Source organism: Bubalus bubalis, chromosome 2 (assembly GCF_019923935.1).
Source record: "Bubalus bubalis isolate 160015118507 breed Murrah chromosome 2, NDDB_SH_1, whole genome shotgun sequence".
NCBI lineage: Eukaryota > Metazoa > Chordata > Mammalia > Artiodactyla > Bovidae > Bubalus > Bubalus bubalis.
In genome coordinates this window covers 95,651,244-95,668,697 of record NC_059158.1, presented here as the reverse complement: position 1 = coordinate 95,668,697, position 17,454 = coordinate 95,651,244, and the positions used below count along the sequence as shown (strand labels likewise).

Below are 17,454 nucleotides of genomic sequence, written 5' to 3'. Positions count from 1 at the left end.
AAGTCCTAGGCAACTATTAACCTACTGTCTATCTACACATGTTCCCATTCTGAATATTTCACATGAATGGAATCATAATGTACATAGTCTTTTGTATCTGGCTTTTTTTTTTCCCCCTTAGCACAGTGTTTTCAAGTTCACTCATGTTGTAGCACGTGTAGGACTTTATTTTTTTCATTGTTGTATAATATTCTACTGTATGCATATATCACATTTTAAAAATCCATCCATTCATGGACATTGGGATTTTTTGTTTCCCCTACTTTTTAGTTATTATGAATAATGCTACTGTGGCCATTTGTGTACCCATTTTTATCTGGATATATTTTTTCATTTCTCTTGATTATGTATCTTGAAGTGGGATTGCTGGGTAACACAGTAACTCTGAATAACATGTAGAACAACTGTCAAGCTTTTCAAAGTGGCTGCTTGACAGTACTTTATATCCCCATCAGCAATGGATGAGGGTTCCAGTTTTTTCATGTTTTGTCAACACTTGTTATTCTCTTATTGATTACAGCCATCTTAGGGGATATGAAGGGATATCTTATTGTGGTACTACTATTCATTTTTGCACATTAAAATTTTTTTTCATTGAAAAAACTTCTTTTTAAATTAATTAGTTTATTTTTAATTAGAATGTAATTGCTTTATAATGTGTTACTTTCTGCTATACAGTGTGGATCAGCTATATGTATACATATACCCTCTTCTTCTTGAGCCTCCATCCCACCCTTCTAGGTCATCATGTAGCATCAAAGTTAGCTCCCCGTGCTATACAGGGACTTTTGTATTTTTAAAAATTGTAAATTTTTTTTTATTGTAAAATATTTCTAAAGATCCAGTGAAACAAAGGAAAAGCAAATTGGTAAATGAGCTTAGATTTGTGAAATTGAAAATATATGCCTATGATTATGCTGAGAAAATGAGTTTGGACCTCTTCTAACCTGTTGGCAATTTTATTTCAGGTGGCCTCTATGCAGTTTATTAATATTGTAGTCCACTCAGTAGAAGACATGAATTTCAGAGTTCACCTCCAATATGAATTTACCAAATTAGGCCTGGACGAATACTTGGATGTAAGTTTAGCTGTTAAGCTTTGGTTCTAAGATGAGACTTGATTTATGATGGACCCTCAAAGATGCACTTCCATTATGACCAAAGATCACCTAAGGCTCTATGCAGTCAGGTGTTGTAGTGCGAGTTAAAGGAACCCGTCTGAGCAATGTGATCTGTCAGGGAAGCTGGATCCATGCAGGTCTCCTGGGACCTGACACTGTCTTCTGCCAACAGCATTTAGTATCTCCTGGAACCTTGGTGCAGCTGTCCTCTGCTTTTGAGCTCTGCCTGGGTCAAGTCTTGCTGCACCCTTCATCAGGTCTGTTGGCACTGTGTGCTCTTAGTTACTCTAGGGACTCCATCTGGGCAGGGGGAGTCAAATGAAGGCTACCATAAAGTGATGAATAAATGCTTAGAGCATCAAAAAATAATGAGGAAATGGACACTAGAGACTTCCTTGTGTAGCTGTTAAATTCTGCTTTATGTGTTTGTGGCTTTAGAAATTCTGCTTTTAGTTCTTAGGAGAAGAGAGAGCTAAAGTTTCTCTTTTTCTTGCTCCCTTGCAGAAGTGCTTAGCTGGTTCCCTGAAATTCTTCCCCTTAGGAACAAAGTTGATGTGAAAATCATAAATAGACTTAAGTAACTGTGTGTACACAGATGTCCTTTGACACTTAGGCAGTTTTGTTTTCCCTTCTGCTTAAGGAATGATTCACCTGAATTTGAAAGACTGCTGGCGATAGGGCAAGAATTGTTGACCTCCGTTTCAAGGCTGTTTCTAGAAATGAAGAAAATAGAAGTAATTCCCTTGGATATCTCCAGATGGAGAGTTCATTGTTGTTAAGGGTGAAGCCAGAGAACTACACTGATGGTACCCTCAGTTTATTGAAAGGTGGAATCGCTGAGTTGGTTACTCTTGAGCTCATGGCCTTATTTCTCAGACCAGCTAGGCTGCCCTTGAGTAGACTGGCCTAATGTTGTCCAAAGACTCCATTCAGGTTTGTTGTTGTTGTGTTGCTCAGTCATGTCCCACTCTTTGTGAACCCATGGACTGCAGCACACCAGGCTCCCCTGTCCTTGACCATCTCCTGGGGTTTGCTCAAACTCATATGCATTGAATTGATGATGCCATCCAAATATATTATACTCTGTCACCCCTTCTCCTCCTGCCTTCAATTTTCTCATCGGGTCTTTTCCAGTTAGTCAGCTCTAAGCATCAGGTGGCCAAAGTATTGGAGCTTCACCTTCAGCATCAGTCCTTCCAATGAATATTTGGGATTGATTTCCTTTAGGATTGACTGGTTTGGTCTCCTTGCTGTCCAAGGGTCTTTCAAGTGTCTTCTTCAGCACCACAGTTCAAAAGCATCAATTCTGCATCACTCAGCTTTCTTTATGGTCCAACTCTCACATCCGTACATGACTACTCAGGTGGAGCTATGAAAGATTTCCATTGAAAAGTTTGTTTACATTTCTTTCCTGTTAAAGACCCACTAATATTTGACAGCACATTGTATTCAATAGTTTTTTCCTGCTTTGAACTATGGTTTGTCTATTCTCTTTCTCTGCATTCTCTGAGAGTAGCAATATTGTGAAAGTTGGGTGTATTCCTAATGGTGTTTTGGGTTCAGTTTTTTGATGGCTGCACAGAGCTCATTTCAGGCTACAGAATATGACAGGTAGTGACATCAGCACCTGTTACTCACTGTGAATCTTGTGAAGAATCCCACTAAGCTGCTGCTTCATTTCTTTTCTAGACTTTGCCCTTATTCAGAATTTTTTTTCTTTTTGTAAACTGAGATAGAACATATTCTCTTTGAGACAGCTAAGATGTAGAATTCTAGATTAGACCCAGAAGAAAAATCCATTTTCCTGAGACTTTATTTGTAGAGCAGAATTCCTCCTAAAAGTGTAAGATTATTTCCAAAACTCTGTTTCTCTAACTTCCTGGCTTGTTGGTGCTGAACCTTGATAGAAAGAAGTGGTTATAAGAGTAACGTAAGCATATAATAAATGCTTCATTAGTTTACAGAAACCCAGCCTTGAAAGTCACCATCATCTGTTCAGTAACTGTCTACTGGCATCATCCATATGCCAGATATTATTGTAACCACTCACTTGCTCCCTAGGGAGAGACATGAATTATAGTACTTGTAAAAAAGATGGACTGATTTATTACTCGACCTCTAATTTTACCTTAGAGCTGGTTGACTTCTTTTGGGATGCCTGACCCTAGAATGCTGAGAATGGCAGAACGCTTCCTAATCTGTGCTTTGGGAGCCATGAGCTTCTCATGTTGGGCAAGTGTCTTAGTCATCTAATTATGGAGGATATGTTCAAGCAATTGGTGCCAAAATAGTCCCCAAGGCTAAGATACTCTATCAGTGTCTTCCCTGCCTCCCAATCTCACCCCCAACCAGAACTATCATCACTACCCAGGCAAGATACCACCCAGTCTAATCTCTTCTACCACACAGACATCCCTTGGGGTTTATGTTACTTGTGACTGATGTTCCCTTATGATTTTTCTATTATCTTGATTTCACCTGCATCAAAAATGTTTTAGGTTGAAATATATCTGCATGGGAAATCTATCTAAGGAAGGATTAGAGGGAAATGTGTGTATATTTGGGAGAGGGTAAGCTCCCGAAAGTAATCTGATGATACCCTCTTAGATGATTACTCCAGAGTTCTCTTAAGGAGGATGAGATAGAAAACCCTCTCTTGGAAGGAACAAACAAAAATATGTAGGCTGTTGGGTAACTATGTTCTATTTGACAATTATGCTAACACCATGTTCTCTTGCATTTTGCTTTTTAGAAGCTGAAGCACACGGAGAGTGACAAATTGCAGGTACAGATTCAGGCTTACCTGGACAACGTGTTTGATGTGGGAGCTCTTCTGGAAGATGCTGAAACCAAGAATGCAGCCTTGGAGAGGGTGGAGGAACTGGAAGAAAACATCTCTCATGTAACTACCTCTCAGAAAAGGAAAAATGGCTAATGTTTTGGCTAGGTGCAAAACAGAATAGATGTTAGCTTTTATGGCTTTTATGACAGCAAACAGAAGGATGTGGAGTCTAGGAATGAGCTGTAACTTGAGCTAGAAAGCAACCTGAAGCCATTCTGGGCTCTTTCAAAGAAGGCAGGTGTGTTACTTACAACTAAGTGAAACTCACTGCCTTGCCTTCATTCACTGCTCAGTTTTCTGCTGCATCCAGATTTCCCTTTTAGTTATGAGCACAGAAGCATTACAGGATGGTGTTAAAAAAAAAAAAAAAGAAGATTGGCATTACCTGGGAGGAAATGCAACTCAAACGTTTTGGTTTGGTGAAGTATTTTCTTCTGAACATGAGTACCTTGTACCAAACGTGTCCATGCAAGCCATGGACAGGCTGATCCAGTGACCTTATGATGTGGGTCTTCACTTTCCTGCCTCATGGGTCCTTAGGTTCTAAATAGGTTCATCACAACAGTAGCATTTTCAAGGAAATCAGCAAATTTTCCCACATACCTATTTCTTTCAAGGAGTGTCCCCTCAGTATAATGAACAGGAATATGGTACTTCTTGAAAACCCAAACACTGTGAAGACCAGATTCTTTTGCTGAATTCTGATCGAAAGTGCCCTTGATTGTGAAATGAATTGTGTCTCTTTGGAGAGATGTGGTTTTTCCTCTCTGAACAGTCCATTTATTTTCCCCTGCATTTCCTAGTGTGTCTTCATATGTGTGTGCTCCATGTCATTCCCTCTTCCCCATCTGTCTGAAAAGGGGAATTTTCATGGCCAAGTTGCCAAAACCCCTCCCTTTATTAAGTGCTGTGCTGACTCAGTTGGCACCTGCTCAGGAAGAGAATTTACAGGCTCTTCCTTTTTCTTTTTTTCTTTTTGTCTCTTCTCTTAAAATATGTATTGGTTTGGTCAAAAAGTTTGTTTGGGTTTTTCCGTAAGATGTTCCAGGAAAACCCAAACGAACTTTTTGACCACCCCAATCTTGTATTCTTAACCTGGTCAGCAGTAAATCTCCACTCTCCCTCATCATCATTCCTCTTTGATTTTCTTTACTTGTTATTATTCTCAGTGAGATGTAAGGAATCAGAAGTCACCCAGTTTTAGAGCCTTATGTAGTAACTGTTTCATTGATGGCTCATCCCATCTTTCTCTGAAGCCTCGGCCAGCACTGCATGACCCTACTTAAATAACCTGCTATTGTAGTAACCACCTGTTTATTTGAACTACCCCTCCAAAATGACTTTTATTATTGAAATTCCCCAGTGACTCAGTGGGTAAAGAATCTGCCTGCCATGCAGGAGACACAGGAGACATGTGTTCAGTCCCTGGGTTTGGAAGATCCTCTGGAGAAGGAAATGGCAACCCACTCCAGTATTCTTGCCTGGAGAATCCCATGGACAGAAGAGCCTGGTGGGCTACAGTCCATCGGGTCACAAAGAGTCAGACACAACTGAGCAACTAAGCATGTCAAAAATGTCTTTTATTTTGGGGATAATTTAGGTCAAAACAAGCAGTGGTATTTTTTCAACCGATAACTCAACAGAACCAACTTTTCCCAGTCAACAGTTTTCAGAACCTTTTGCCTAATAGCCCTTTCTTAGGGAGGGAAAGGTGACCAGTCCACCTCCCTCACCCACTATTCTCTGCCCTTGCTGGCCCCTGCAGAAATGGAGATATTGACACATTATGTATGTGGAAGCACTAAGGAGCTGACACATGAGTTTTGTTAAGGGTCCTTTGTAAATGAATTCCTGTTAGAAACAAGTTTGTATTCAGGCCCATGTTATAAATATTAACAATTTCAGAAAACGACTTGGGGTACACGTGCAGGACTCTGAAGGGCACCTCATGTCTCTGAGCTCCGCTTTCTGAAAACCGATGACCTGGTCAGAATGATCCTGTGTCATGACACATCTTTCCTTTCGAAACTTGACAGTTGTCGGAAAAACTGCAGGATACAGAGAATGAAGCCATGTCTAAGATTGTGGAACTGGAAAAGCAGCTCATGCAGAGGAACAAGGAGCTGGATGTTGTTCGAGTAAGTGTGATGGTGGCAGCTGCCCCAGATGGGCATTGTGGGGAGCCAGCTCTGGCTTTAGCCCAGTAGACAGAACCCAGATATGGTCATGGGCTTCCCAGGTGGCACTAGTGGTAAAGAACCTGCCTGCCAATGCAGGAGACATGGGTACAGTTCCTGGGTTGGAAAGATCCCCAGGAGAAGGAAATGGCAACCCACTCCATTATTCTTGCCTGGAGAATCCCATGGACAAGGGAGCCTGGTGGGCTACAGTCCACAGGGTTGCAAAGAGTCGCATATGACTGAAGCGACTTAGCACGCACACGTACATGGTCATGGCAGAGGGATGCCTGGATGTAGCATATTTACTGGAAGCATTTCAGAGGTGAAACTTGAAAGTAACTCATAGTGAGAGTATGTCTTCATATGTGTGTGCAGTCAGATACTAGGGGTTCACTAGTTCCTTATCACAGGTTTTGGGAGCAACAATATTTTCCCATCTGGACAAGTCTGAGTGGATTCTGTGGATCACCCATTTGGTTGAAAAGAAAAACAGCATGGATTTAATTCATGCCACTTATTTATTTTTATTAGACCTTGAACTTCTTTGTATTTCTTTGCTTCTGCTTGAAACCAGATTTGGTGGTTGCCTTGGAAACAGTGAAATCACAACACAGGCAAGACCTCCTGGCATTTACCAAAAAAGAAAAAGAGAGAAAGAAAAAAGGCAAAAGTAAAATCAATCCATTTTATTATCAGATAATCCCAGCTATTTTGCTTGGCTTTAGCATTGCTTTTATTTACAGGTCAGGTATTTATAGGGTACCATCCATGTGTTTGAACATAAAAACACCAAAATGGCTGGAAGGCTTTTAGGCAAATGGCTGGCTTTTATGCCCCCGTTAATGACATGGCACATTTTATGCGATGGTTATCATGTCTACGTGCGTTGCTTGATATTCTGACAGGTCCTACAGTTAACTCTAGGAAATTTGTTTTCTGGCACACCATGGAGATAAAGTTGTAGCATATGGACTCAATTCAAGTTCAGACTCTCAGATTATTAATAATAGACAGGGTGTGAAGAATGTTTCCCTGCCTGCTAGAGGTTTGTGGTGAGAGATCACGTGTGTCAGGCCCAGAGAGTGAGTTCCATAAAATCCTTTCACTGGAGCCTCTGTGGGCCCCTTAGAAAAGGAACCAGGACAGCCTTTGAATTAAAAGTCGTGACGACTTTGTTTTCTGCTAAGAACCTAGACAGAAATAAGTAATTAGTGGAGGGCAGCACTGGACTGTTTTGTTAACTGCATTACCAAAGGGAAAATGTTACAACAATTGCTGTCCTGGACTGAGCTTGGTCAAGGGGGCATTGTGAAGGCCAGAGATATCCATTCAAAACAGTCAGCCCCTGGTTACTCATGAGTGGATTATTCCATGATTTGCAGATTTTTAATCCCAGTCTGACTTCTATCCAAAGTCTGATATAGGGACCTTTTGTCTGCTGTTAGCTGATATGTATCTAGGAGTTACAGTTAAATTTTAACAGAACTAAAAGGAAAACATGCTGTACTATCAGAATACCCTCAGGATATTCCCAAGTCAACTATAAAATTATTTTTGGATTACCTCTGCCCTTTTCCTCTTCACCTGTGGGGAAAACTGACTTAGCTATATTTACTAAAGGAAAGAACTACGTTAACAGTAACAATTGCTAGAATGCATGTATTGCATGCATTACCAGTGAACAGTTGATAACAATGAGACTTGATAGGTTCTGGCCAAATTCCATAGATTTTCTATATATATAAGTATCCTTTTTCTTTCTTCTTCTGCTTCTTTTTTTTTCTCTCCATTTTCTTTACCTTCAATTTGCCAATCTAATGGTAATACATATGGATGTCACGTGAAGACAAACTCTTGACCATGGCCTCTTTTGCAGGAAATCTACAAAGATGCAAATACCCAGGTTCACACATTAAGGAAAATGGTCAAAGAGAAAGAAGAAGCCATTCAAAGACAGTCTACCCTAGAAAAAAAGATTCATGAGCTGGAGAAACAAGGGACCATTAAAATTCAGAAGAAAGGGGATGGGGACATCGCCATACTCCCTGTCATGGCTTCTGGCACATTGCCCACAGGGTCCGAAGTGGCAGTGGGTAACTTCGTGGGACCAATAATGGGGGCCCCCTCCTCGGGACCCTTGCCTCCTCCCCCCCCACCACTACCTCTGTCGTCAGATGCACCTGAAGCTGGTAAGAAGCCTTGGCAGGAGAACTGAGGTCGTATTGGGATATTTGTATTTCTTCTTTTACCTACTGTTAATTTATGTCCTCTGTCTGCTTTTGTTTGCATGCTCTTGTATTTATTTTTAAAAACTGTTTACATTTTGAGATTAAAGTTGTAAGTCTTTCATATCGTATGTTGTGGAATACTCCCCATTTGTCACTGAGGACATTGTGTAATCTGGAAAAAAAAAAAGCATTTATCCTTTTCAGTGTTTTGTTTTCAGTTACTTTATGTACACATGGCATGTTGCAGGAGAATCCATTCCTCTGTTTTAAAAGCCCATTTGTTTCTTTTCTTTTGCCAGTGCAAAATGGCCCAGCAACACCACCTGTACCAGCCCCGCCCCCGCCTCCACCTCCTCCCCCGCCCCCGCCTCCACCTCCTCCCCCGCCCCCTCTCCCAGGTCCTGCAGCTGAGACCCTGCCTGCTCCTCCCTTACCACCCCCACCTCCTCCTTCTGCACCCCCGCTGCCCGGGACGTCTTCACCCACAGTGGTTTTCAACTCAGGATTAGCAGGTAAGAGCACAGATTTAAGAACCAGATACTTAACACAGAGAGTCAATTGTCTTACCTCCAGAGAGTTAGAGGCATTCTTTTCAATTCCAGGTCTCTTCTAAAATCACGTGTTTCCTCTTAATGTAAGACCATTTCCGCTAATATAGCCACTAGAGGGGAAATTGTCACTCAGGGGTGGCATTTTTCTCTCAATAGCCTTTGTTGTGGAAGTTCCAATCTCCCGCTGTCTTCCCACCTTCTCTCTCTCCACCTAGAGAAGGGAAAAGAGACAGGTTACCTTCTTAGGGATCTTTAGGGGCTCAGGAAACAGGACCATCCAAGCTCTGACACAGCATGTGTGCTTCCAGTGCTTACGGCTCTTTTCTTTGAAGGTATTTTCAGTGGCATCTGCGAAAGAGGAAGATGCCTTTCTGTGTAACTGTCTGATGTGGGCTTCCAGGCATTTCTTCGGAGCATTTGAGGACATCACAATTCACTATAGTGAAATTAAGCTTTGAAGGGAAATGTCCCACCAGCAGTATCTTCTTGCTTTGAGATGCTTCCTGTTGATGCATGGGGTGCTGCTGCTGCCAGGACAGGGTGTGGATTTCTTCCCCCATCAGAAGTAAGGCCGGGCCGGTGTGGCTTGAGAGCAAGAAAATTGCTCTAATGTCTTGAAATCTTAAGTTCTTATTTTTGACTCATGAAAAGGAATTTTTACTCTTTTCTAAAATACTGCAAGCTGTTTTCCCAGTCAGAGCGTTTCCCTGCCATTTGGAATTGCTCTGAGCATTGTGGAGCCATCCCTTTACCACTGGATAGTTCTGCTTCCTCATCCGTTTCAGTCCTTTCGTGAGGTCTCTTATTTCCAATGAACTAGCACTCTAGTGGTCTCATTTCCAAGGCTGCAGTGGTTTTCAGAGCCTTTCGCCCCAAGTCTAAACGATAGTCTTAATTATAGGCGATCTCCTAGCCTCCCTCTCTTAGCCTGCCTGTGCCGTTGGCAGCTGGACTGGCCGGTCATTAAGACTAATTCATCCCAGTGACTAAAGCCCTTTTCAACACCAGCAAACCACCCATAACAAACTTGTTCTACATCAAATCTGTGACGTTTACTTCCACCCCTGTTTATATAAAACTGTCAAGCAAGATGCCTGTTTAAAGTCGTGTTGACAGTAAACCAGTGACTTATTTCAACCTTTGAAGATCTTCCTCGTCTACTGCTTTCTTGTAGAACTTTTATTGCTTCTGAAGGACAAAAGTTAAAGGAGTGTCACAATGAGACTGTTGGATTTTGAAACACAAGCAAACAGAAAACCTCTTAAGGAACCGCAGGAGTCTGTTCCATCAACAGGCTGTTTTCAGTGCTGTTGTGGAAGCTTGTCGTTGTCGTGCGCACCCAGGCCCGGGGATGAGTGCACCAGGAGCGCTCACCGCGAGGTGTGTCACGCCGGTGTCGCTCCTTTGGTTGTGTTTCTTTCTCTCTGGTAGAACCTAATGTGCGTACACCCTCCACTTCCATTCACCTGGGCTCCGACTTGTACCTCCGAACTGCCGTGGCCAAGAGAAGAGCCAAGAGGCTGAGGTGCGCAGGTCCAGAGCTCCCTGCTGAATGAGTCTCGGCCTCTCAGGTTAAATGTTTTGCCTGGGTTCTTCCTCCTACCACGTCTTTGCAATTTGTTGGCTCTGTTGATTTGCCTCAGTTTCACAGTGAGGCTCTGTGTTCAGCTGATTGTCACGGCTCCTGCCAGGGTTGCTGCATTTGGAGGTTGTCCCCTTCTTGTGCAGTTTGAAGGACTGGATGTGGGACTGAAGAGACTCCTCTTTAGTGCCATGAGCATCCACTAAACAGCTATAAGATGTTCTGTTTATCAAGACGTAAGGACTATGAGATCCTTATGAGTCTTTGATAGCTTGGGATCAGGCAGTTTCTACAAGGCCTTTAATCTCTTTTCATTACTCGGCCTTAACTTGAACATTAATACTTAGTGGTTGTAGCCCATTTTGTGGGCTGCTTTGGGCTACTGGCTGCTTTGCCATTGTGTTCAGTAACATGCTCTTTCTGAAACCAGGAGGTCAGACAGAATCAGGATGTCCTCGTAGAACCAAGAGACAGCTGAGATGATTTGCCAGGGACTCCTGGGAAGCCAGAGACCTGTAACATCACTAGGCTCCTGGATCTACAGGCAACTGGATGTCTTAGTTCTTCAGTAGGCAATCAGCAAATATGTTCTTGGCGACCAAGTCAGGGGACCAGGAGGAGGTCCCTAAGTTTATCTTGTTGACTTTTCTTTGCATTTTATAGAGAAAGTATTATTAGTGTGAAACATGCATTCAAAGTGTAAGGCATGGCTCCTGAAATCTGTTGGATCAATCTGGTTCCTGTTTCTCGGTCAGATCATTGATGACAGGCCCTTGGGTAGTCTGTAACCTTTGCTGCCTCTTTGGAAGAATGTGTTTTCGAACTTCACAATGAGAATTGGGAGTTCAGCTGATTATTCTTTTTTGTGAAAAAAAATTGTTAAGATCTTATGGAATACCTGGTACAGGTCAATATGGATGTTTGGGACCACTGTAATGAAATCATCTTTTCCTCTCTTCTAAAAAAGAATTGTTAAAAAAAAAAAAAAAATAGTAAGGGTGTCTTTAAGGCAGGCCTGAATGGAAATGAATTTTTGGCTCTGCACTGCCTTGTGAAATGTGTCCCAGAAGTGTGGAATTCTCTGCTAAGAGTATGTGAACTGCTGAGCCGCTGGATGCTAACCATATCTAATTTTTTTTTCTGTATTTTCTTCTCCCTGCTTCCACAAAAGACGGGCCCATCAAGCTTTTCTGTAGGTTGCTCCTCCCTGAGTGTGTTGAGTGTCTGCCATGTGTCCCCGTGGGTCACACTGTGCCGTGACATCCCCCGTCTCCCATCGAGCCATTGCATTTGCTCTGTGTCCGTGGGGAGGCGCGGTGCTGGCTGGCAGTTGCGGTTCCAGGGCTACCCGTGTTTTAGTTGAATCTGTAAAAGAGGTTATGGCCCATTAGGCAGACATCCTGGACTTCAGGCACCATGTTCCTTTCTCCTTGGACAGAGGACTGTTTTCTAGTTTCATTTTCATAGTTGGATCTCAGGGCCTCAACTCTGGAAGGGTTTTAGATTTATCCTGAGGGAGAGAAACAAGCTCCTCCCCAGAAGAAGGGCAAGCTGGGTGCTGGGCATCCCCTCCACCTGGGGCCCGGCTGTCTCCACAGAACACCACCACTCCCCACCCCATCCCCAACACACACACAGCCACCTTCTAGAGCCAGAACACTGGGAGCACGATGCACATGGTCACCTAATGACCCCTCCTCTGCTAACCGCATCCCCCTTCCCCAACTCCTCAGGGTCAGGACAACCTTTCTGAAGAGAACATTTTTTTTGCCTGTGCTCTGATCTCAGGCTTATTCCTAATCTTGCTGAAAGAGTTAGAAGTGGGATGGCTGCCCATGGAGTGACTTGTAGGGAGTGTCCTGCGGCCTGGAGGGATGATGGGAACAGGTGATGCTGACCTGGCCGCCTCAGGTTATGACAGGAAGGTGCAACCTGCCCCCCAACCCCTACCTCTTCTCCCTGAACTTTGTTGAGGCGCCAGACTAGAGGAAGTGCTGGTCCTTCGTCCCCTGGCAGACATGGTTCTTCCTGGGCAGCACTGACAAACACGGTCACCAGCAGGCAGTGGGGACTAAGGTGTCGCATCTGGGGGTGGACGGCCTGGTTGGCGAAAGCTGTGTTTCTGTGTCCCTGCATGCTTCTGTGTGGATCTGTCAGATGACATTCCTGCTGTTTCCGTGGCCTTCGTAACTCTGGAGGAACGAGAGGCACTGTCTGTCCCCCTTATTGCAGTCAGGCGGGCAGCCAGGTAAAAGCCCACTTGTGTGTTACGTTTCTTTTATTCTGCACTGACTGAACTTCTTCTTCTCCCTCCCTCCCCACATAGTGTGGTGTGCATCCTGAGACAGACTTGGAAGGTGAATATTTATAGCTAGTTGGTTTAGGAAGACTTCTTTATGTTCTGCAGTTAATTTATGGACTTTTTAGTGGATTATCTTTTTGAGCTTATTTCCCCAAAGTAAGAGGAGTTAGCACCCCTCCGCCCCCATCCCCTCAGAGATAGAACCCTTCCCATTAAGAGGTTTCCAGTGTTTTTGATGAATGCATTCTTACCTTCTAGTTGCAGGTAGCTGACTCCTGGGGAGACGTTGCTCCTTGCAAGAGAGGGCAGAGACTGCAGCCCTTTTCACAAAAGCAACGCAAACCCCCATTTCTAAATACCCTTTTTGTCTTCTTACACATTTTCTGTTTGTGGACTTGCACAGCCCTTAGTCTGTTTGGAATAACTCAGCAGCCAGTATAATCCCTTTGACTGAAATCATCCGTAGGGTTGTGTTGCTGTGGCTGAAAGGCAGCCTTCTGGACCTTTCATTCCTGGTGGTTTAGGCAGATACTATCTGCAGCCTCTGATCATCGCCAAAGTTTTTTTTTTTTTTTTTTTTTTAAATAAATGTTCAAGAGCCAGAAATTTAGGATGTCAAAATTACACTCACGTTCATGCATGTCAAACCAAGTGACACAGGGTATTTGCCCTCTCTGCTATCAAATAACATGAAGAATCATTTTTACTCCCCGACACTTCGTGCTAAGCATTGTCTTGACACTGTGACTGTATTTCAGCCATCCAGTTGCCTACATTAAAACAATAAATACAAGTAAAAAGCCCAGGGCTTAGGCCTCTTTAGCACGCTATTATATCAGTCAGCCAAATGAAGACCTCAGGTTGCTCTGGCCAAAGCGTTGTATGACATTTTCCATTTTAAAAACATCTGGCCACCTCTTGCCAGTCTTCCTCCAGGGTTAGAGTGTCATCTGCAAGGGCTGTTGTCTGATTGTTCTCAAGGGTCTTGGTGGAATCTTCATTGCATTCTCTCTGACCTCTGTAGCTGTGAAAATTAAGAAGCCAATCAAGACGAAATTCAGAATGCCAGTTTTTAACTGGGTTGCCCTGAAGCCAAACCAGATCAATGGCACAGTCTTCAACGAAATTGATGACGAACGAATTCTGGAGGTATCTTTCTCATTGGTTAGAAACAAGGGACCTTCTCTGTGCAGCAAAGCCAGGATGGGTGCTGTGTTAACCGGAACATTTCAAAAAGCTAGTGTTTTAAGTGTCTCGATATAAGAGAAGAAAAGGAGAATAAAATTGATTGCTCTTTTATAAGGTGGTTCTAAAACTGTGTTTAACAAGTGACATTAAAATGGAATAGTTTTGAACATATTCACTGTATGTGACAAAAGTGACACAGTCGCTGCCCTTAATTTATAAAAGGGCATAAAAACCTTTTACTGAACTGTAAATAAAAAAGGACTCAATAATCACACCCACTAGTTGGTTTGGTGGATAGCTTTGGTCTGTGCTGGCCATCCCTACAAGCCAGTCATTGAAAGGCAATTGAATTAACTGGTTGGAATCAGTTGTCCAAATAGTGAAATAGAGTTAAGCTGTGGCCAAAAACAAGTATTATACTTGGTAGAAAAAGTAACCTTTTTGATGCTTAAGAGACTATCCAAATTGTGGCTTCCTGACTTCGTTTTTAAGTGCAATCTAATTTGCTTATTTCATCCCTCTCCACCCCAGGATTTAAATGTGGATGAATTTGAGGAAATATTTAAGACAAAAGCCCAAGGTCCTGCCATTGATCTTTCTTCAAGCAAACAGAAGATAACGCAGAAAGGATCGAACAAAGTGACATTACTAGAGGCAAATAGGGCTAAAAATCTTGCCATCACTTTAAGGAAAGCTGGAAAGACCGCTGAAGAGATATGTAAAGCTATTCATGTGTAAGTTCAGGGCATTCAGGAAGATTATATCCTAGTAAATTTAGGATAAAATGATGGACCAGAAATGGCCCATGGGGGTGCCGTTTTAGAATGAGTAGATGTCTTATAAGAACAACAATTGGATCGTGACATCATTTATTATCTTGGTCTGCTCTCTTATATATGCCGATAGCAACACTTACATAAAAGGAAAGTTGAGGGAAGTATTGCAGATGATAAGAAAAGGGAGAAAATGTCACTTTCTGTGGAGTATCTGAATTTTATCCAGATTTGCTGAGTACAAATTTGATGGCATTTGTGGAATGATTCAACTCAATGCCAGATGCAAATAGGATACAGATGCATATTTTAATTCATAACAATAGGAATGTGATTCCTGTTGCTGCTTAGCACTTTCCGAACATTTTAAACCAAGTTTAGTTCTTTTTTTTTTTTTTTTAATCTGTGAACTGCAGAGATGGCATTGGTTTTATTTACTCTTCTGTGAGAAGAATCTTTCTACTCTTTCACTTGTGGTAACTTTCAAATATAATAAGGATGTTATTAGATGTTTTAGGAACTAATTTGTCATTGATGTTCTGTAAATTTTGATCAGAGATTCTGTTTTGATTTCTGGTGCTGAAAGCTAATATGCATTATGGTTTTTAATCTATATTTATTTTGCTTGTCATGATTAAATGTAATTCTGTTGTTTTGCTGAACAGAGTTTGTCCAGAGAATAAAACAGAGGTTGTAGCACATACTTCTTTAGTTCACATTGAGCATATGTCCACAAAGAGCTGGTATTCTTTAAACGGATATATGCATTTAAGCAAAACATCCATTTATTATAGGCATTTGGATGCATTTTTCCTAAACACAAGGAAAAATATCCCAGACTTGCTGGTCTAATTGAAATCATTTACAGAGTTCATCAGATATTCTGTAATCGTGCATATAATTTGTATCTCTTTAATTAGTAGGATTTCACATGCCTAAAAAATGTCCTTGAACCACTTAACCATCAGACGTTCAGCCTTCCTTCTGCTTTTTCCTACTGCCATTTATTGGTGGTTTCCAGAGGCTTGGGGCTACTGATAGCCTGAAAACTGAGTGTGGCAGTCGTGGTCCAGGTTTCCAGGAAGGACCAGTGAAGGTCCCTGATGCACAGTCAGGAGCCAGCTCCCGGGGGCATGTGCACGTCTGTAGACATCAGCCTGCTGTAAACATCAGCTCATCCATGAGCTGGGCCAGATGGGAAGGAGGTTCTCTCTCTAACACTGGCATGTCCACTTCTGTCTTCAGATTTGACTTGAAGACCTTGCCTGTAGACTTTGTAGAATGTTTGATGAGGTTCTTGCCAACTGAGAATGAGGTGAAAGTACTTCGGCTCTATGAGCGGGAACGGAAGCCCCTGGAAAACCTGTCGGATGAAGACCGGTTCATGATGCAGTTCAGTAAAATTGAGAGGCTCATGCAGAAGATGACCATCATGGCCTTCATCGGGAACTTCGCTGAGAGCATTCAGATGCTGACTCCTGTGAGTGGCCCGGCTCTGGCGAGGGCATGGAGGGGTGCAAAGAGAGAGAATTTTTTGTTGTTTTCTTTTATGGTTCTCGCAGAATTGCACTTCATGTCATGGACTCTAAGATGCTTTCCCAGAACTTTCGAGATGGCATTCTTATTTTCGCCATTTTTTTCTCACTGTGTATGCCAAGTAAATTTGAAAACAGTGAATTTCCCTATTCCATGTGGCTGTTCCCCCCAGAGAATGCCATTTCCTGTGTCTGCAAATGTCCTTTGGATTTTAAATGACACTTCAATACAGAGAACAAGGAAAATCATTTTCTCGAATTTGGTTCCCTCCTCAAAGTACCAGTCCTCTGGCTGGGGTTAGCAAGACTGAAAATGTAACTTCATTTCTAAAAATGATCTCATATCTTTAGTGAACAGGCTTATTGGCTTTCATTGGAAGCATTAAATTTGCCATGGGAGTCTTCTTCGTTGGAAGTTTGTTACAATACACTGTGGTGATGTAGAAATAATAGCCAGCCATCTCTTATTTCTTTGTGTTAAGCTGGTAGAGGCTTATGAATATCATAAATAGTTCTTTCCCAGTTCTGTTTCTAAATAAATGTTTGTTAATTGCTGATTATAGTAGCATGTATTCTGAGAATTTCTGCACAGTGATGGTATTTCTCTGCTATTTTGTTGTGTTCTTGTTCTTGGCTAGCTCCATTGATTTAAAAATATGAATTGTATTACATGATTACAGATGGTGGGCAAGGAATTGAATTCTATTGAAAGACACTGTTGACTCCTAACTCTTAAGTCTCATTGCGTACAGATTTTATGATAATCATAATGCTTCCTATTTAGAGAAGAGCTTACATGTGATGCAATAGTTATTTAAGACCTAGCAGGACAACTTAAATTTGTTATGTTTAGGAAAAAATAGAATCTCAGCATTAAGGCTCTAAGTTCTAAATGAAGGCCTATTTTCTTCTGTGTTAGTTTTTAGTTTTCAGTTAGAGTTCCCCATTTTTAACATGTCTTTCCCCCCCACCCTTCTTCTTTCCTTTGACTTGGAATCTAGCAACTGCACTCAATTATAGCAGCATCTGTCTCAATAAAGTCGTCCCAAAAACTCAAGAAAATCCTGGAGGCAAGTAAAGTTTTCCTTTCATGCATTATGCACGTATGGAAGAGCTGACTTGTCAGTTGCATTCCTCGGCTGGGGAATGCCT

At 42.2% G+C, this 17,454-nt stretch overlaps 1 protein-coding gene across 8 annotated transcripts in view; it reads left to right on the top strand.

The window, feature by feature from the left end:
• Nucleotides 1-17,454, top strand: part of FMNL2 (formin like 2) — a 333,723-nt gene that overhangs the window by 299,522 nt on the left and 16,747 nt on the right. For all 8 annotated transcript variants that reach the window (XM_025261362.3, XM_025261316.3, XM_025261340.3 and 5 more), the window contains 9 exons: nt 969-1,079; nt 3,874-4,023; nt 6,000-6,101; nt 8,020-8,332; nt 8,671-8,883; nt 13,831-13,955; nt 14,526-14,728; nt 16,013-16,247; nt 17,304-17,372. In XM_025261362.3, coding sequence (XP_025117147.2) covers nt 969-1,079; nt 3,874-4,023; nt 6,000-6,101; nt 8,020-8,332; nt 8,671-8,883; nt 13,831-13,955; nt 14,526-14,728; nt 16,013-16,247; nt 17,304-17,372 — 1,521 coding nt within the window. The remainder of the gene's footprint in view (nt 1-968; nt 1,080-3,873; nt 4,024-5,999; nt 6,102-8,019; nt 8,333-8,670; nt 8,884-13,830; nt 13,956-14,525; nt 14,729-16,012; nt 16,248-17,303; nt 17,373-17,454) is intronic.